Consider the following 21616-nt stretch of genomic DNA (forward strand, 5'->3'; position numbering starts at 1 on the left):
TTTCTGTAGCCCCTGTTCCTTGCTACCACTTTTTAACATGTTCACTCTTTACTCCCCTTAACCTCATCAATTTCTCCCTAGCGCTATCCTGTTCAGCCTTAAGTCTCTGATCTTCCCTTCCTGTTCAGCTATTTTCCTATCCCTTAAACATTCTCTGCAGTACCATGGAAGAGACTCATTTACTTCCCCAATTCCCATGCCACTACGCACCCCGTACATACAACATGAACAAATGATACAGAGATACATTCTTATCGTACAGATACCACAGATAACCATTGATATTTCATTATTAAACAAACTTCGTTAAATGTGCATTTAAAAATTATTAATAAATAATCTTAAAAATGTCAAAAATGGTGCTGTCTTGAAGATGTACTTTTGTATTTGCTGCAGTTCCGCCTCCTCTCGTTCCTCTTTCGATGGGTAAGTTACAGGCCTAATGCGAAAATGGGAAGTGAAGTTAGGTGAACTGTGGCACAGTACAGCGTAATTTCTTGTAAAACAGATGTACTTGGCTAGCTTGTCACTCCTGTGAGCATCGATAATAGGTTTTGTGCGGAATTTCACTGGAATATTCGCGCAAACAAAGTTGGCCCTCGGCGAGGTGTCAGATGGCAGCGGTTGGAAATGGGGAGTGCGAGAATACATAGCTTCTGTCATACTCACAAATTTCTTCTGTGCCGGCTTCTTTCCATATGGTGACTCATTTGATTTGTACAGTTTAATGAACGTTACCGTCTCCATTTATTAGGGCGTTTTCTGCTTGGTGAACACAAACAATTATGCCTTTGCCTTCCTGAACAATCAGGCTTTAGTGACTGAGACCCATTAGGTGACTGCACATCATCGATGACGATGGCACTCATTTCATCACAGAGCAGTTTTGGTGAACTGGAGATGTCCTACAGCACTCCTTCACCTTCAAAACATTCCGTTCCACCATCACTCATATCACTCCTGTTTTTTAAAACAACATGACAATAATAAATGCTTCTCTTGCGTTGGTTTATGTAGTTTTACGCCAGTTCCAATATAATTGGGGCACATGCCTTCTTTGTTTTTCGACGTCGGGTTGCCAACTGATAACCGGTGGTTAGGCAACTGTCAAGTAATAACGGGCAACAGGTGCGAACTGAAGACAGGTTCAGCCAATCAGCTGTTCTTGTTTGTACACGTTCCCGTGTTGTTATGCTTGCTGGTGGAAGTGAGTGTCATGCTTGATTAGATAACGCATAATGACGTCTTACTGAAGTTCGTTTTTGCAGTAGGGCAAAGTGTTTAGGCCTTTGGATGCAAGAAAAATGACTGACACAGAAGAAATAGATGGAAATACTATTCTGGCAGAAGCCTTGAGAGACCAGGTTAGAATAAACGTCTCCAATGTATAGGTGAAAGACTTGTGTGATGTCTGGAAACATAACGTAATAACAATAATCATATTTCATTGCGTCTTGGTTACGTATAGTTGCTAACACTTGTATTATGAATAAATGTAAGTCGCCTTGAAAACAACGTAAAGCAGACAGTACGTAGAAAGTACTGAATACATCGCGTTTTTTCGACGTGACATGTTTTCAAACTATATTTCGCTGAATATGAACTGCATCCAAGGACAAATCGACAATCCTTAAGGCAGCGTAAATATAATTAAAATTACATTGCCTAGTATTCAGCAAAACAAATTAACCCTAGAACCTTAAAGAGGGGGGGGGGGGGGGGGGAGGAGGGATATTACATTGCTACAGAGCGAGCTGAAAATTTTGTACTCCACGCTTGATTCAAAGAAAATCATAATTTATAGGTTATGCATTAGTCAATTACAGTTATTAGATCTCCAATGGCATGTTACATACCAAATTAAGTACAAAATTGCCTGTTTTATACCCTCCTGCAATCATAGATTTTGCAAGGGTTTAGTAAACAAGGGTTTATATTGAAGTAGTTCCCATATTGTACCTAGGACCACAGTTAACACTGTACCTCGAAGTGACCACCTGTCAGCTTTTTCCACATTCTGTTTAACTGAGTTTATTGTCAAAAGTGCACACTTTTTGAGTCGCTGTTCGTATTGCAAGATACATAAATTTTCTTATAACTTATTCAACAACCTCCAGTATTATTTTATAGAAAGTAATAGACAGCATTATTCTACCATTTTTTAATGCTTGAAGTTGATGTCCTTTGTTATGATAACTTGATTTAACTGTCAAACTATTACTGGAGAAATATTGGTTTCTCCTTTAATTTATTTACAATATAACATGGTATTGCACCCAGAAAACGTTTAACTGACTCTGGTTGCAGAAGCCTAAACAATTATATTAGTGTTAATTATCTGTTATTTTTCCGTTTTAAAATCTTGACTTCATTTATGTTTACTTTTATGTCTGTTGTGAATTCCACAGTGATGGGATATAAATCCCCACTTGCACAGGGTTAACGTATAAATAAATAATCATTGGTGCATTCTAAATTCTAATCATGCTATTTTTGTTACATTGTGGATTTATATCATTGCTTTTGTAAGAGACTGTTCCGTGTGCCATTTGTGTGATGGTATTTTTTGGATTACATTATGGATCTTCCCTTTGTAAGAACTAATGTGTGTTGTGCTTCTTGTAGACTATAGTGTAGTTGTAACATACGGTTTTTGTTTCCTTTACTGCCTTTTTTTCATTTAAACATGAAATATTTGGTTTTTGCAAGTTTATTTTAATGTGTATAAGTTATTTTGCTTTTTTGATTTGTTCACTCATTGAGTTCTTCAGAAGAATTATCAACTAACTCCTGCCAAGGAAACAGGCCTTAAGTCAATCAATCAATACAGTATTGCAGCTAGCAAAAATTGGCCATGAAATCATGCAACAGTCATTCCATTGGCTTGAGGCAATGTTTTATGCTTGAGAGAAATGTCTTCCAGCAAAGCAAACTTTACTGGGTGTTGTATGGTTCTGTGTGTGATTCAAGTGGTGGTCAGTTTTTTCCTCCATGTCTGTGTACCAATCCCTGTATTCCTTTGACATTTTTCATTATTAATATTTCCTTTTCCTCTATATTTTTTGTTCTGGTGTAACTCATTTGCTTTTTGCCGTGATTTATGCATTCATTTGCAACTTTTGTTTTCGTAAGTTAAGTTTAGTAGAAAGGCCCTGGTAGAATGTAAATAATTAGCTCATTGTTACTTCTGAATACTATCCCACATCATGTGATGCTCCTCATGTAGGCTTTCGAGTTTGTTTATCCCATCTAGTGCTTACATCCTTAACTCCTCAATTTCGCCCCCCTCCCCAGGGGTATCACAGTTATTTTGTGGGTTTGTATGTGGCGCACACAGGGCCCCGAGCTATTGCAGCCCTTTATTTCTTAACTGACTGCATTTCCCCTTCACCGTGCCCCGTCCTCGCTCCTTCCCTGCTGACCCCTCCTTCCTCTCTCTCGGTGTTCTGATTTATGTCAACCTGGCTTTTGACCTATTTCCCTGTATTGCTTTCAATTTTGTTCCTTCTGTCTGTTCTATTTCATTCTTTTTTGGCATTTAAGTCCCTGCTTGAGGTTTGACCTCCACTCCCAAATTTTCTGTTCTTAGCGCGAGCCATTTCGGGAAGAACTTGCTCCCTGATGTCTACAGTGTGGATTCCTCTTCCCCCTTCCTGCCCTGCTCGAGCCCTTCCCCCCACCCTCACTCTGCTAGGTCATCAGCACTTGAAGCCATTCTGTGTGGTGGGCTGTTATGTACCTGTCTGGGTGAGCCTGATGACAAAACAGGGATCACAATACTGATACCCAAGCTGTTCCCTCCCAGTGTATGCCAAGAAGTGGTTGCTTGTCTTCCTGGAACATCGGAAATCCTGAAAACGTTCACCATACCATGTGGCCCTTGCTGTTGTTGGGTGGCGCTCGTGGGGAGAGCCTTGGTCGGAGTATGTTATATCAGAGCAGATGCTTGGAGCATGAAGTATATCAAGCTGCAAAACTTTGGCTGTTTTCAAACAGCCTCTCTTCAAATGGTAAAGGATCATTCAATGCTGCTTCATATGACCCGGCAGCCTTCCCTTCCCTGGCTACATCGTGGGAGGTGAGCCTAGTTCCCTGTCTTAGGATGAAATACTTTCCCTGTTACCTTGTCTGCACTAGGACAGACAGGGACACATTCACCACCACAAAGCTATTGGTTTCTGTGGAGAATATCGAGGAAAAGTTTGGTGAAGTGGAGTGTCTCAGTAAGATGTGTTTGGGCTCCCTGCTGGGCAAAGCTGCTTCTGCTGCCCAATATGCAGCTCTTCATGCTTGTGATCACCTTGGCAATGCCAGGTGTCTGTTGCCCTCACCAGTCTCTGAATATGGTCCAGGAAGTGATTTTCATAGGAACCTCATCCTGCAAAGTGATGAACTCCAGGCTAATCTGGAATGATGCAGCATTCATTTTGTTAGACTTGTGTAGAAGGTTCGTAAAGACAACAGCACCAATATTGGCGCCTTCATTCTGGTTTTTGATAAAGATACCCTCCCACAGAAGGTCAAGGTTATGTGCTACAGATGTGACGTGAAGCTGTACTCCCACCACCCATGTGAAGCTTTCGGTGCTGGCGTTTTGAGTATATGTCTTCCCGCTATACGGTGGACCCTCTGTGTGGTGACTGTAGACATCCACTCCATGAGGGAAGCCCCTGTGTACCGCCACCTGCGTTTATTAATTGTCATGACCGCCACCCTCCTTGCTTGCCAGACTGCCCAGCTTACAAGAGAGAAAAGAAGATCGAAGAGTACAAGTCCCTGGATTGTCTATCTTATGCTGAGGCTCGCCAAATATGTGACAGACTACACCCAGTGTCACTTTCTTCAACTTTTGCCCCCCCCCCCCCCCCCAGAGGTGCCATCCCCCCCTCGCAACCTGATTCTGACATCTTATTTATGAATGTCACCCCATTCTTGTTGATGATGACCACTGACTGACATGATGGCGCTTTGGCTTCTTTATGTCTAACCTGGACTCTCACCACACGATAATCCAGTGGAATTGCAACTGGTATTATCGTCACCTACTGGAAATACAACACCTTGTTTCCTCCTATTCTGCAGTCTTTGTTGCTCTTCAAGAAATGCACTTACACAATGACCACTCTCCAATGGGCATTCTGTCAGAACCGTTACGGCTCCAGGATGACACCTGGAGGGGTCTGCACTTTGGTTCTTGCTGATGTCATTTGTGACTGGATCCCCCTTCATACCAACCTGGAAGCAATAATGATTAGAGTACAAATGATTCTGGCAATAATCACTTGCAATGTCTCCCTCCATCCAGGCTACTTCCTTTTGTTGAACTGTTTACCATAATACAGTGACTCCCACCCCATATCTCCTCCTCAGGGACTTCAGTGTGTGCCACCCGCTGTGAGGGAATGCCACTGCGACAGGTAGGGTCTTCTAATTGAGCAACTTATTACAGACTCCGATTTGTGTCTCCTCAATGACTACCCACTTCAGTGCTGCTCGTGGGACCTTTACTGCTATCAATGTCACGATCTGCTATTGTGGCTTCCCTGCATTAGTCACCCCATGATGATCTTTGGCAGTGACCACTTCCGGTGATTATATCGGTTCCCTGCTACCACCAGGCAGACAGGCCCCTACGTTGGGCATTCTGCTGGGCCAATTGGCCTTTATGTATGTCTGCTGTGCACTTCGATGCCTCTCTCTTGAATTGCATTGATGCAGTCATGCAGGGTATCTCTGCCACTATTCTTCATGCTGCTGGCACTGCTGTCCCCTATCCACAGGTTCCCCTCATCGCTGACCGCTACCATGGTGGACCAAGAACGTAGCAGTCACTGTCCAGAGTGCTGCAGAAATATAAGCGACACCATTTACAGACCAAACCCTTTGGTTTCAAGCGTCTCCGTGCTCCTGCTCCTGCTCCTGCTCCTGATTACCATGACAAAAGTACTTTGTAAACTGCTTGAGAGGATGGTTAGCTTCCTATTATGTTGGGACTCGAATCTTGTGACCTTTTGTCCTTGTATCAGTGTGGTTTCTGGGAAGGATGATCTGCAACTGACCATTTACTTAGTTTGGAAACAGCAATCCGACAAGCTTCTACTAACCGCTGGCACCTTGTTGTGGTCTTATTTGACCTACATAAGGCATATGACATGGCTTGGTGCCATCAGATTTTATTTACCCTCCATGACTGGGTCTTTCACGGCCCTCTTACAATTTTAATCTGTGGGTTTTTATCCCAACGGCTCTTCTGGGTTTGAGTTGGCACTTCACTCAGCACCCCTCGGATTCAGGAGAAAGGTACCCCATAGGGTTCCATGTTAAGTGTCACACTCTTCCTCATAGCCATAAATGTGCTTGTAACCTCTTCTGGGCCTCTGGCTACCCTGGTGTTGTATGTTGACGATTTTTGCGTCTGGTGCAGCTCCCCTTCAGTAGCATCTGCTGAGCGCCAGCTCTGAGGCGCTATCCGATGGGCCTCTGCATGGGCTGTCTCCCATGGCTTTCAGTTATCTCCCTCCAAAACACAGGTTATTCATTTTTGTCATCAACCCACAGTATGCACTGATTCAGAACTTTATTTAGCTGACCAGCTCCTAGATGTTATCTTGGGCCTTAGTTTTGATAAAAAGTTGACCTGGCTGTCCCATATTTGCCACCTGAAGGCTACGTTCATGTGGAAGCTTAATGCTCTCCACCTCCCTTATGTTAGTCAGGTTTTGCCACAAATATATTTTTCCCCAATTCGCTTCAGTACCTCCTGATCAGCTGTTCAGTCAATCCATCCAATATACAGCAGTCTTATGTAACACCAAATTTCAAAAGCTTCTATCCTCTTCCTGTCGAAACCATTCAGTGTCCATGTTTCATTCCTTCGAGGCCATATTTGAGACATACCCTTATAAAAGGCTTCCAGCATATAAACATATATTAGATGTCAACAGATCTCTCTATTTCAGAAATGCTTTTCCTGCTATTGCCAGTCTACAGTTTATATCCCCCTACTGCAGCCATACTCAATTATATTGCTGTCCAAATAGCAGAACTCATCTATTGCTTTTAGTGTCTCATTTCCTGATTTCATTCTCTCAGCCCCACCTGACTTAATTCCACTTTATTCCATTACCATTGCTTTAATTTTATTAATGTTTGTCTTATAATAAATTTTTAAGGCACTATCCATTCTGTTCAGCTAATTTCCAAGTAATTTGCTCTGTCTGACAGAATTATATGGTCATCAGGAAACCTCAAAGTTTTTATTTCTTCTCCCTGAAACTTAATTTCCTTTCAGAATTTCTTCTTGGTTTCCTTTACTGCTCACTCAGTGAAAAGATTACATAATGTAGAGGATAGGCTACAACCCTGTTATATTCCATTTTCAGACACTGATTCCCATTCATGTCTTTCCAACTCTTATAATTGCAGTCTGGCTTTTGTACAAATTGTAAATAACTTTTTGCTCCCTGTATTTTATCTTTGCTACTTTCATAATATGGGTAAGTACATTCCAGTCAATGTTGTGAAAAGTTTTTTCTAAATGTACAAAACCTATAAATATAGGTTTGCCATAATTTCTAAGATAAGTTATGAGGTCAGTGTTTCCTTGTATACTCCTACATTTCTTTGGAACTCTAACATATCTTCCCCAAGGTTGGCCATTACCATTCTTCTGTGAATAATTTATGTATTTTACAGCTATGACTTATTAAACTGATCGTTCCATAATATTAACACTTGCCTTCTTTGGAATGGAATGATTCATTATTCTTGAAGTGTCATATATCTTGCACCAGGGAGGAAATATTTTTCATCATGTCTGGCTGCCCCAAAAATCAACAGTTCTGAGGGTATGTTGCCTACTCCAGGAGCCCTGCTTTAGTTTAGGCCTTTAAGTCCTCTGTCGAATGCTTAGCATAGTATCATATCACCTATCTTATCTCTAACTTCCTCTTCCCATTCTGTATTATTTTCTTAAAGTCTATTTCCCTTGCATTCTCTGCTTTTGAAAGTCTAAGCCTTGTCTCTGCAGCCACAGCTTTCTCTATTAAGTTATCCTCGTCATCTCCATGTATGAAGAATGTCCCATCTCACTGATCATATTGTTTCAATAGAATTTTCTCAATCATACCCTTATTTTACTCCCTATGATTGCACCATTGAAAATGTTTTGGAGAAGGATATCATATCTAATCAAGTGACCAATGAGTTTTGCTTTCTACTAGCCTATAACTTTCAGTAGTTCTTTCCCTTCCGTATTGCTTCATTTTTTTGCCAGTCCAGCTAGTTCTGGTAATTGTCCTCCAAAGCCACATTTCCGCATCTTCAAAGCAAACTGTTTTTCTCATGTTCAAGTTTCACATCCATATGCCAGAACACTCCAAACAAAGGTCTTTACAAATCTTTTTTTAGTGTGGAATCTGCTGAAGTTATCAGTAGAAGGTTTTTGTTACTTTGGAAGGCTCTTATAGCCAGTGCTATTCTTGTCTTGAGTTTCTTGAAACCTCTATCGTTTTCATCCAAAGTGCTGCTGAGATAGCGAAATACAATAATTTAGAGTTGCATTTTTGTGCCAGTCTTATAAGCACTTCCTTTCTTGCCTTTAACATTGACTTTGTCTTTCTGGTATTTACCTGTGTTTTTGTTATCTCTTGATTTAAGTCCTTAAACATTTTTAGTTTCGTCTCTGAGTCTGCCACTGTTGCAGTGTCATTGACAAAGCTGATGCAGTGAATACAGGAATCATTACATTTGATTCCAGCTGTCATTTATTTAGTTATTGTCTCTTCAATGAACATATTAAATGACCAAGATGATAGAGAATACCCACGTCTTTCTTTGCTTCTGGCTTTTTGCTTCTTTCTTGCTACCAGTAAAATCCAGTTCAATACTTTGACTTTAGTTATACTCAAAATTACTCACCTCTTCTTCCAGCCAAGACCAACTTTGTACATTGCTTGAAATAACTTCCAATCAACCATATCAAATGCCTTTTCTAAGTAAAAAAAAACTGTACATGTTTTAATGTTTACTTCTAATCTTACTTCCAAAATCGGCCTATTATCAGAGTTACTTGTTCCTTTCCCAGTCCTGAAGCCATATTGATTATTGGCTAAGTTCCAATCTATTTCCTTTTAACAGTAACATTTTTGATGAATGTGACAGAAAGACTAGTGTTGTATAATAACGGTCCTTTGCATTCTCCCCCCCCCCCCTCCCCCCCTCTCCCAACCCCTGAATAATGGAAGAGTTCTACTTTTAGTAGAGTCAGGTGGTATTATGTCCCGCTCATACATTTAAATACCCCAGTAAACAAGTTATTTTGATGTTGTCAGTACAGTTTTGTAGGAACTTTGCAGAGATGTCATCTATAGCAGTTGCTTATCTGTACCTGAAGGAAATGGGTACCAGCAGGAGTGCATACATAATATACAGTACATGGAGTGTGGTAGAAAAATCCTTACTTTATTTTGCTGGGCAGAAATACATTATGGTCTGCACTGGTCAGAGGTTCGACACATGCTAAATTGTCACAGATCTTATCATTCTAGTGAATGTTTATTTGGTTAGTCACAGGTTACATATAGTTGCTGTGTCACTATAGAGCTCCTTTTTTCCCCTGTCCCATAGTGTGGAGCATGGGAGAAGGGAAGCTTTGCTAGGAGATGAAGTCTGCAGTTATGCCGGAGATCTCATAGTCTCTGAGGTGGGAAGGAGGCTTGAGGGCATGTCCATATGGGAAGTAGCTGGTATCAGTGCACTGTCGTCGATAGCAGCCTCAGCAGTGGTTGTAGACGGTGGAGTTTCCAATGGTGTAGTTCTATTGACAGCTGTAGCTGGACACTCACATTGTAAACTAGGGCAGTTATGATGAGAGAGCCCTTAGTATTGAGCTGGAACATCAGTTACATTATGTCTGTGTTGGCTGGTATAGGCATGGTGTGGTGATAACATTGCAAAAACATGCTGGCCCCAGATCTCCTGTCTTTGCACTGCTCGAGGACGACCATGTTTTCATTGACAAGCGTCACAGATATGTCCTCGGGGAGAAAGTAGGAGAGGTTGAGCTGCAGTGTGAAAGGGGTAGAAGCTGGTTGGTCAGGTGCAAGGCTGGATGGCGGCTGAAGAGATCATTCTGCGATGGACTAAGCTGTCTTCAATCTGTTAACAGAACTATCAGTCATTTGGCCTCAATCATGATGTCAAATGTATTTGTGCCATGAGTAATAACTTTGAGGGCTCTGTATGGCGGATGCAGGGGTCACACCCCAGGGTGTGCGAGATTGTGGATGAGATTAAAGATTTGTTTATGAAAAGGTTTTGGGACAACTGATCAGACCTAGTCGCAGGACACATCGCGCCAAACTGATTTGGTGAAACCGGGGAAGGTATGTTGTTCAAGTTTGAAGCCTCTGGCCAGGTCATGAAAAAGGTTATGGAAGTCTTGATCCACGTCTTGTATCTTAGCGATCCAGTCGTAATTGAGCTGGGCAGAGGAAGAGGTGATGCATGACAAATAGTCTGCAACAGTGTTGGCAGCGCCTTTGATGCAGCGTGCGTTGGTCGTGAACTGTGAAATTAAATTGAGGTATTGAAAACGCCTGTGGGAGGGGTCATCAGACGGGCTGTGTAATGCCCCAGGCAGAGTACGGTGATCTGTGTAAACAGTAAAAGGTCTGCCCTGTATATATTTTCGAGAGTAGCAGATGGCCTTGTATAAATAGCAAGTGGCTCACAGTCAAAGTTCGATCACTTACACTGAATGTCTGAAAGTTAATGAGTGAAAAACTGCAGAGGCTTGGGAATGCCAGCTATCTCCTGTTGTAACATGGCACTGATAGTGAGGTCACTTGCGTCCGCTGTTATAGGAAGGTGGGCATTAGGAGACGGATGAGCCAGTGTAGTAGGGTGCAGTAAGTCATCCTTGATTTTATCGAAGTTGGTATACATAGGATGTGCCAACTTGGGGCAGTGTCTTCCCACAGTATTCTTCCCATGCAGAAGTTTGGTCAGAAGGAAGAAGAATCTGAGCTGCATATGAGATGTGTCTCTTGTAGAAGTTTATGATGCCTAAAAATCTGCATAACTCTTGGTAGATGGAAGAAGGTGTTAAGAGTCTGGTTGGTCTTCTCTGGTGTCAGGCGGATGCCTGAGGTGCCTATGAGGTGGCTGACAAATGGCACGTGGGCTTGCCGTAACTGACATTTGTCTTCGTTGATGAGAACCTCACAGGCAGCTAGTCTGTCGAACACTTGTTTTAAGTGAGCCTTGTGTTCTTCCACTGATTGTGGGAATATAAGAATGTCATCTATGTAGGCATAACAAAATGGTAGACTGAACAAAACTTTTTCAATAAAACGTTGCTACGTTTTTAAACTGTAAAACATATACAAAACTGAGACCTGAGTTTCTCCTGGCGTATACAACTTTCAAATAACTTCCGGGAATTCAGCCAGGTAACACTTCCAGCGACCGCCTGAAAATCAAGGCCTTGAAAATGGCGGGGTGTTCTCCCGCCGAAATATCGGCGGTCGCTGGAAGTGTTACCTGGCTGAATTCCCGGAAGTTATTTGAAATATACAAAACTCAAAGACTCCTAAAAGTGTAATTATCGCTATCTTTGGTATGTCCTCTTCTGCCTTGGGAATCTGGAGGTACTTCATTTTGCAGTCAAGTATGCTGAATATTTTGGTGCCTGCCAGCATGTGGGCGAATTCCTGTAAGTTAGGGACTGGATAACTGTCTATAATAGTTTGGTAATCGAGCCACTGGTAGTCGCCATGTGGGCACCATCATTTGTTTTTTCTTAAAACAAGCTTTATAGGGGCATCCAGGGACTATCCAATGGGTGAACGATGCCTGCCTCCATTAGTTTGTCGATGGTGGCCTTCGCCACTCTAAGTTTTTTTTTTTTTGGGGGGGGGGGGGGAGGTATTGAGGTCTATGTCAGACAGGTGAACTGAGTGTAGTGTTTATACAGTGAACAGTACCATCGCGGACAGCACAAACTGCATGTGGCCTGATCGTTGGGTGCACATCTGTGGCCAGAAACACACCGCGTTCTAGAGCAGGGTCACTGTGTAGAATAATGGATACACTAATATATCTAAAAACAAAGATGATGTGACTTACCAAACGAAAGCGCTGGCACGTCGATAGACACACAAACAAACACAAACATACACACAAAATTCAAGCTTTCGAAACAAACTGTTGCTTCATCAGGAAAGAGGGAAGGAGAGGGAAAGACGAAAGGATGTGGGTTTTAAGGGAGAGGGTAAGGAGTTTGTGTGTCTATCGACGTGCCAGTGCTTTCGTTTGGTAAGTCACATCATCTTTGTTTTTAGATATATTTTTCCCATGAGGAATGTTTCCCTCTATTAATTCATAATGGGTACACTGTCAGAATTGCACACTGAAGTTGGATATAGCGCTCCACCCACCTGTTCAGATACCTTGCAGATAGGCTCTGGTAGTATGTTGGCACCCTCTAAAGAGGCAGACCTGCGGTGTGGCTGTTGCAAACATGGTAGGACAGCAAGTTTGTGCTTGGAAGCATGAAATGATGCAGCAGTGTCAGCAATGCACTGCTAAAGATCCATGATTTTTCATCTCATGATGTCATTTGTGGTGCATAGCAAAGAATACCTGGAGATCAGAGAGAAAATTTCACTGAAGAGTGCTCAGCATTTTAGGTGGTGATTCAGTGGTGGATCTGTGTGTGATGAAGAGGTGGGAGGTGGACAAGAATATTTGGTGAGAACTTTGCCGATAACTCTAATGATTGGCTGCTGACCATTATGACCTAATAACAAACAACACACGAGGTCAGGAGGCAGGTGATAGTGATGCAGAAAATCTGCTCCAAGGACTGGCTCATCTGTCCTGGCGACAAGGAAGTCCATTGCATGCGACACTCTGCCCACAGGTCCAACATGATTGACGCAGAACTTTATGGAAGCAAGATTTTGTGTGACTCGAAAACCAACATGGCATGTATAAAGCTCAGTTGACTGAGATGATGATGATGATGATGATGATGATGATGATGATGAGGGGGATGATGATGATCCATCTCCGTGAGTGGCGTATAAGCAGTCAAAAGTGCACACCACGGCTGACACGAATGTGATGTCAGACATGGGTTGGCACAATGTAGATAGAATATGTTGCAGTGAATGCTGTGAAAATTAATAGGTGCGGAGCATGTAAGCACTGTACACAGAATACAACTGAGAGGTGTGAGATGTGAGGTGTGTGGCGGTGGTTAGGTTGAAAATGGTACACAGCATGGGAGGCGCAGCTGGAATGTGTGTGATGTTACTGTTCAATTACTGGGACCACTTTTGAGTGGGAAGAATGGTGCAGTTATTGCATAATGAGACTTGGGGTTTTTGCCATTGTAATTTGCTATCCATTCATTGAAGCAGGATTATTTGACAGAGTCCATTGTTGATGCGTTGGAAACGCGCCGTTAAAAGCATCTGTATGGCATTGTCACTGGAGAATATCACTCGAAAAGTCACTGGAAAGGTTCGGAACTCCGCACTCAGGCACAGGAACCAGAGCAGAGGAAAAACTAGGAGCACATGAGGTATGTGAGGTAATGGGAGAGTTGTGGCGCCCTGGAAATATTCTAAGTTCAGAGTTGGTGTGGCCGTGCAGGCGCCACTCGGCGGGTCGCTTCCTGGCAGCAACCATGTGGTGCCAAACATTAGCTTAGCAAGAGGGGTAGCCCCGGTGCGTGGTCCAGCCATGTGGCTGGGAATTCCATGGTGATGCTGTGTCGATGAAGAAGACACACCGGGAGTGCCAAAGATGGTGGACTTTGTGAAACCTTAATTGACATTTCACAGTTCGCATAGAAATTAATGAATCATGATACCTCAAAAAGAAATGTGTACATTACCATTATTTGCACAATGTTTAAAGTTTAGTATCTGACTATAAATTATACAAGTAACACCCAGCAACAAATTTCCAAAATCTAAACGGTTCATCCGATTTTTGTCAATCGACACGTCATTAGAAAGCTATTAGTGTAAACCTAAATAGGTATAAGTTATAGGTGTGTAACTTGAATAGTACATGAGTTATTGGAGGTCAAAGTGGCCAATTACTATAGATCACATCAGGCCATAATTTCTCCACAGTTACACGGAAAAACGGTAGCAGCATGCTTATAAATATATTTATCCATGTATGTCTTTGTTTATATCCTATATATACTATTCATGAAGAAATTGGTAAAATATTTACTGTGTTTTAGAAAGCACAGAGACATTAGACTACTGGCCTACTTTTGCTTGCTTATTCCTTTGATGTATGTTTATTTAATTTGTTTATGTATGAACCATGGACCTTGCCGTTGGTGGGGAGGCTTGCGTGCCTCAGCGATACAGATGGCTGTACCGTAGGTGCAACCACAAAGGAGGGGTATCTGTTGAGAGGCCAGACAAACATGTGGTTCCTGAAGTGGGGCACCAGCCTTTTCAGTAGTTGCAGGGGCAACAGTCTGGATGATTGACTGATCTGGCCCTGTAACACTAACCAAAACAGCCTTGCTGTACTGGTACTGCGAACGGCTGAAAGCAATGGGAAACTACAGCCGTAATTTTTACCGAGGGCACGCAGCTTTACTGTATGATTAAATGATGATGGCGTCCTCTTGGGTAAAATATTCCGGAGGTAAAATAGTCCCCCATTCGGATGTCAGGGCGGGGCCTACTCAAGAGGACGTCTTTATCAGGAGAAAGAAAACTGGTATTCTACGGATCATAGCGTGGAATGTCAGATCCCTTAATCGGGCAGGTAGGTTAGAAAATTTAAAAAGGGAAATGGATAGGTTAAAGTTAGATATAGTGGGAATTAGTGAAGTTCGATGGCAGGAGGAACAAGACTTTTGGTCAGGTGAATACAAAATCAAATAGGGGTAATGCAGGAGTAGGTTTAATAACGAATAAAAAAAATAGGAGTGCAGGTAAGCTACTACAAACAGCATAGTGAACGCATTATTGTGGCCAAGATAGACACGAAGCCCACGCCTACTACAGTAGTACAAATTTATGCCAACTAGCTCTGCAGATGACGAAGAAATTGATGAAATGTATGATGAGGTAAAAGAAATTATTCAGTTAGTGAAGGCAGGCAAAAATTTAATAGTCATACGTGACTGGAATTTGAGAGTAGGAAAAGGGAGAGAAGGAAACATAGTAGGTGAATGTGGTGTCACCGCCAGACACCACACTTGCTAGGTGGTAGCCTTTAAATCGGCTGCGGTCCATTAGTATACGTCGGACCCGCGTGTCGCCACTGTCAGTGATAGCAGACCGAGCGCCACCACACGGCAGGTCTAGAGAGACGTCCTGGCACTCGCCCCAGTTGTACAGGCGACGTTGCTAGCCATGGTTCACTGACAATCACGCTCTCATTTGCCGAGACGATAGTTAGCATAGCCTTCAGCTAAGTCATTTGCTACGACCTAGCAAGGCGCCATCACCAAGTATATTGAAATGGAGATTATATCTGTACCAGAGTGATGTTATACAATTATGGATTAAAGTTAAGTATTCCAGAAGCTACGTACTTTTCTTTATAGCATTCATTACGTATCCTGTTTCAGACCTCACGCCAGCCTGCATGAGTTTAAGCGCGTGCCTTTCGGCTTCCTCTCATTGTGTCTAGACTGTCTTGTCTAGACACAACAGTGAATATGGATTGGGGGCAAGAAATGAAAGAGGAAGCCGTCTTGTAGAATTTTACACAAGCATAACTTAATCATAGCTAACACTTGGTTCAAGAATCATAAAAGAAGGTTGTATACATGGAAGAATCCTGGAGATACTAGAAGGTATCAGATAGATTATATAATGGTAAGACAGATTTAGGAACAAGGTTTTAAATTGTAAGACCTTTCCAGGGGCAGATATGGACTCTGACCACAATCTATTGGTTATGAACTGTAGATTAAAGCTGAAGAAACTGCAAAAAGGTGGGAATTTAAGGAGATGGGACCTGGATAAACTGACAGAACCAGACGTTGTAGAGAGCTTCAGGGAGAGCATTAGGGAATGACTGACAAGAATGGGGGAAATAAATACAGTAGAAGAAGAATGGGTAGCTTTGAGAGATGAAATAGTGAAGGTAGCAGAGGATCAAGTAGGTAAAAAGACGAGGGCTAGTAGAAATCCCTGGGTAACAGAAAAAATATTGAATTTAATTGATGAAAGGAGAAAATATAAAAATGCGGTAAATGAAGCAGGCAAAAAGGAATACATACGTCTCAAAAATGAGATCGACAGGAAGTGCAAAATGGCTAAGCAGGGATGGCTAGAGGACAAATGTAAGGATGTAGAGGCTTATCTCACTAGGGGTAAGATAGATACTGCCTACAGGAAAATTAGAGACCTTTGGAGAAAAGAGAACCACTTGTATGAATATGAAGAGCTCAGATGGAAACAGAGTTCTAAGCAAAGAAGGGAAAGCAGAAAGGTGGAAAGAGTATTTGGAGGGTCTATACAAGGGCGATGTACTTGAGGACAATATTATAGAAATGGAGGAGAATGTAGATGAAGATGAAATGAGAGATATGATACTGCATGAAGAGTTTGACAGAGCACTGAGAGACCTAAGTTGAAACAAGGCCCAAGGAGTAGACAACATTCCATTAGAACTACCGATAGTCTTGGGAGAGCCAGCCCTGACAAAATTCTACCATCTGGTGAGCAAGATGTATGAGACAGGTGAAATAACCTCAGACTTCAAGAAGAATGCCAGCCCTGACAAAATTCTACCATCTGTTGAGCAAGATGTATGAGACAGGTGAAATAACCTCAGACTTCAAGAAGAATATAATAATTCAAATCCCAAAGAAAGCAGGTGTTGACAGATGTGAAAATTACCAAACTATCAGGTTAACAAGTCACGGCTGCAAAATTCTAACACGAAATCTTTACAGATGAAAGGAAAAACTGTTAGAAGCCGACCTCAGGGAAGATCAGTTTGGATTCCGTAGAAATACTGGAACACGTGAGGCAAGCAGTAAAGGAAACAAAAGAAAAATTCGGAGTAGGTATTAAAATCTATGGAAAAGAAATAAAAACATTGAGGTTCGCCGATGACATTGTAATTCTGTCAGAGACAGCAAAGGACTTGAAAGAGCAGTTGAACGGAATGGACAGTGTCTTGAAAGGAGGATATAAGATGAACATCAACAAAAGCAAAACGAGGATAATGGAATGTAGTCGAATTAAGTCGGGTGATGCTGAGGGAATTAGATTAGGAAATGAGACACATAAAGTAGTAAAGGAGTTTTGCTATTTGGGGAGCAAAATAACTGATGATGGTCGAAGTAGAGAAGATATAAAATGTAGACTGGCAATGACAAGGAAAGGGTTTCTGAAGAAGAGAAATTTGTTAACATCAAGTATAGATTTAAGTGTCAGGAAGTCTTTTCTGAAAGTATTTGTATGGAGTGTAGCCATGTATGGAAGTGAAACATGGACAGTAAATAGTTTGGACAAGAAGAGAATAGAAGCTTTCGAAATGTGGTGCTACAGAAGAATGCTGAAGATTAGATGGGTAGATCACATAACTAATGGGGAAGTATTGAATAGAATTGGGGAGAAGAGGAGTTTGTGGCACAACTTGACAAGAAGAAGGGACCGGTTGGTAGGACATGTTCTGAGGCATCAAGGGATCACAAATTTAGCACTCTTGCACTCATAATTTAAAGTCGTTAAGATAGCACCTGCAGATTTTATTTATTGCAGTCTTTCATTTATAAATGTGTATATTACGTCCAAAATTCGCAATTGCCGAGTGATAAGAACCTTCAACCATTTGGTTCATGTGTCTATTCATATTGCATACTGTAGACTGAAAAGAATTTGTCTTGTAATGCGGCAACTACATATCCCAGCCCCTAGACAATGAAACTAGCCAAAACTTTTAATATTTCAACTCATCATATCATTTCATTTCTATTTGAAAGCCCACGGGTAACAGCTGCTGGTTAAAGAGGGCACCATTTTTCGTTACTCCACTTGGCTTTGCTTCTGTCTAAATCATGCACTGAAGTTCCTCTAGTCCAGATTGAGCATTATTTGTAAATTGTTAGATAGAATGTTCGTATCACACCGTGGCACTGTTTGTGAAACATCCTCGGCACCGCCATTGATACGGTGAGGCGATGTGATGAACACTGGCAGCATTGTTGAGTGCCTACCCGGCGCAGCAGATTTGCGCAGAATCACGACGTGGTGCGATTGATAGGGTCGCCACTGTAAGAAATGCTGTACCAGCAGGAGTGCATATGTCATATATGGTACGTGGACTGTGGTAGACAAATCCTTACTTTATTTTGATGGGCAGAATTACATTGTGGTCTACACCGATCAGAGGTTCAGCACATACTAAACTTTCAGAGATATTGTTATTCAATATACTGCACAGGGCAGTGATGTTTATTTTGTCAGTCAGAGGTGATGTATAGTCGCTATGTCGCCACAAACCTATTTATTGCAAGGGAGAACTCTTTAGTTATAGATGGTCTCTTATTGGTTTTATCAATTAGTTTTTAATTTTCAATAGTACACCTTCAGTATACTCTTTGTGTCCATCACTTACATCCTTTACGTCAAACATCAGCTACCCATTCTCTGTCTATGCTGCAATGGCTTCTTTCTGTTTCCCTTATTTTAAATCATCTACTATTTCTTCACTAATTTTTCCCAGTCACTTTATTTCTCTAGTTGACATCTTGTTCTTGCTTTATATTGATCAGCGTTCTTTTCTTGTAATCTTTTCCTTTTGTCAGTGAGTTCCAGTAATTCGGGGTCATCCAAGGCTTTCTAAGTTCTAACTTCTTTCTTTGTGTGTGGCTGCACTTGTTATATTTGGGTTAATAGCACCCCGACTGCTTTTGCCCCTGCCTGATTCAGTTGTTGCATGTATAAATCCTTCAGTTTATACACTATTGGCCATTAAAATTGCTACACCATGAAGAAATGCAGATGATGAACGGGTATTCATTGGACAAATATATTATACTAGAACTGACATGTGATTACACTTTCACGCAGTTTGGGTGCATAGATCCTGAGAAATCAGTACCCAGAACAACCACCTCTGGCCGTAATAAAGTCCTTGATACGCCTGGGCATTGAGTCGAACAGAGCTTGGATGGCGTGTACAGGTACAGCTGCCCATGCAGCTTCAACACGATACCACAGTTCATCAAGAGTAGTGACTTGCGTATTGTGACGAGCCAGTTGCTCGGCCACCATTGACCAGACGTTTTCAGTTGGTGAGAGATCTGAAGAATGTGCTGGCCAGGGCAGCAGTTGAACATTTTCTGTATCCAGAAAGGCCTGTACAGGACCTGCAACATGCGGTTGTGCATTATCCTGCTGAAATGTAGGGTTTTGCAGGGATCGAATGAAGGGTAGAGCCACGGGTTGTAACACATCTGAAATGTAACGTCTACTGTTCAAAGTGCTGTCAACGTGAACAAGAGGTGACCGAGACGTGTAACCAATGGCACCCCATACCATCATGCTGGGTGATACGCCAGTATGCCGATGACGAGTACACGCTTCCAATGTGTGTTCACCGCAATGTCGTCAAACACGGATGCGACCATCATGATGCTGTAAACAGAACCTGGATTCATCCCAAAAAATTACGTTATGTCATTCGTGCTCCCAGGTTCGTCGTTGAGTACACCATCGCAGGCGCTCCTGTCTGTGATGCAGCGTCAAGGGTAACCGCAGCCATGGTCTCCAAGCTGATGGTCCATGCCGCTGCAAACGTCGTTGAACTGTTCGTGCAGATGGTTGTTGTCTTGCAAATGTCCCCATCTATTGACTCAGGGATCGAGACGTGGCTGCATGATCCTTTACAGCCATGCAGATAAGATGCCTGTCATCTTGACTGCTAGTGATACGAGGCTGTTGGGATCCAGCACAGCATTCCATATTACCCTCCTGAACCCACCGATTTCATATTCTGCTAACAGTCATTGGATCTCAACCATCACCAGCAGCAATGTAGTGATACGATAAACTGCAATTGCAATAGGCTACAATCTGACCTTTATCAAAGTCGGAAACAAGATGGTATGCATTTCTCCTCCTTACACGAGGCGTCACAACAACATTCCACCAGGCAACGCTGGTCAACTGCTGTTTGTGTATGAGAAATTGGTTCCACACTTTCCTCATGTCAGCACGTTGTAGGTGTTGCCACCGGTGCCAGCCTTGTGTGAATGCTCCGAAAAGCTAATCATTTGCATATCACAGCATCCTCTTCCTGTCGGTTAAATTTCGCAGCTGTAGCACGTCATCTTCGTGGTGTAGCAATTTTAATGGCTAGTAGTGTATATTGGCCATTTCTTTGGATATTTCAGCTGCTGCTTCTTAAATTTGATATTTCATTTTGTTGTAACAAGTGTATGGTGACTGCCTGTGTTAGCACCAGGTCAACTGTGACTAGATTGTACATTTACCTGTGCCTTTACTTTACTGTTGTATAATCAACTGTATATTTCAGCTGGTGCTTCTAAAATTGATACTGCACATTTCTGCAATAAGTGTACGGTCACTACCTATGTTAGCTCCAGGCCAACTGTGACTAGATTGTGCGTAGTTTCTCTACCTCTACTATTATATAACCAACTATGCATCCCCCATTGTTACCAGATGTTTTCCATGTGTAGTGTCTCCTCTTTGGAGCTTTATAACATGTTTTTTCTACAACCATCTCAATATTGTTGACAAAATTGTAATTATTTCTCACTTCATGGATTCATTCTTCCCAGTATGAACTTACCAGCACACTTATAGTTCTCTTTGCTACTGACACTGAAATCTCCCATGAGAATAACAGTGTCATTGGTGTTTATCATTCTCATTGATTCTTCTCTGAAGTCACAAAACTTTCTATTTCTTCATTGTTTCTATTTGTGATTGGTAAATATACAGGTAGACTCTGTTACATGTGGATTTCTTTATACCTGGTTTTGCGTATATGTGATTTAAGTTTTAAGTCCAGTGCTGCCCTCTGTTTACAGTATATGGAAGCATAATGTTTTAGCATATCATGTTAGCATGTTTTAGCATATCATGTTTTAGCATATTCTATTGCATGTGTGGTGACGTGAATCATCAGTTAAGGCCAGTAGAGCTATGATGTTGCTCTCCACGGGGTCTGTATTAAAAATGCTGGGTAAGAAGAAGAGAATGTGTGCGACATCCTAACTCTCATTCCAGGGATCTGAGCAACAAAGATTTGATAGTTTTCAGTGAGGTCAGTGATAAAGAAGAAATAGAAGCTGAGGAAGTTCAGCCCGTTAGAAAACTGACGATGAAGAAAATGGCTGAGGCCAATCAAAATGATCGTCATTGCTATGTCAGTTTTTGGAGAAAACAATCTTGAAGAAGTAAGGAGTGTGATAGTGAAGAGAGATGTTGAATACACTATTAAAGGTAGCAAAGAGTTATATAATCAATTGGCAAAGAAGCCGACACAGCCGTCAATGAAAAATTTCTTTTGTACTTCAAATGAATGTGGAGTGCCAAGCAAGCTACAAAGGATTTGCATGAAAGGAAATCTGCCATGA

General features: G+C 41.9%; 1 protein-coding gene across 2 annotated transcripts in view; it reads left to right on the forward strand.

Annotated features, from left to right (window-relative positions):
- The first annotated feature begins 1033 nt into the window (after nt 1-1033).
- Nucleotides 1034-21616, forward strand: part of LOC126458430 (2-hydroxyacyl-CoA lyase 1) — a 129830-nt gene continuing 109247 nt past the window's right edge. Inside the window, exon 1 of one of the 2 annotated variants that reach the window (XM_050095483.1) lies at nt 1034-1207. In XM_050095483.1, coding sequence (XP_049951440.1) covers nt 1049-1207 — 159 coding nt within the window. In that variant the 5' untranslated portion in view covers nt 1034-1048. Of the gene's footprint in view, nt 1365-21616 lie in introns of both variants that reach the window. The other variant, XM_050095484.1, reaches the window with a different exon arrangement.

This window comes from Schistocerca serialis, chromosome 2 (genome assembly GCF_023864345.2).
Source record: "Schistocerca serialis cubense isolate TAMUIC-IGC-003099 chromosome 2, iqSchSeri2.2, whole genome shotgun sequence".
In the NCBI taxonomy this organism is placed as follows: Eukaryota; Metazoa; Arthropoda; class Insecta; order Orthoptera; family Acrididae; genus Schistocerca; species Schistocerca serialis.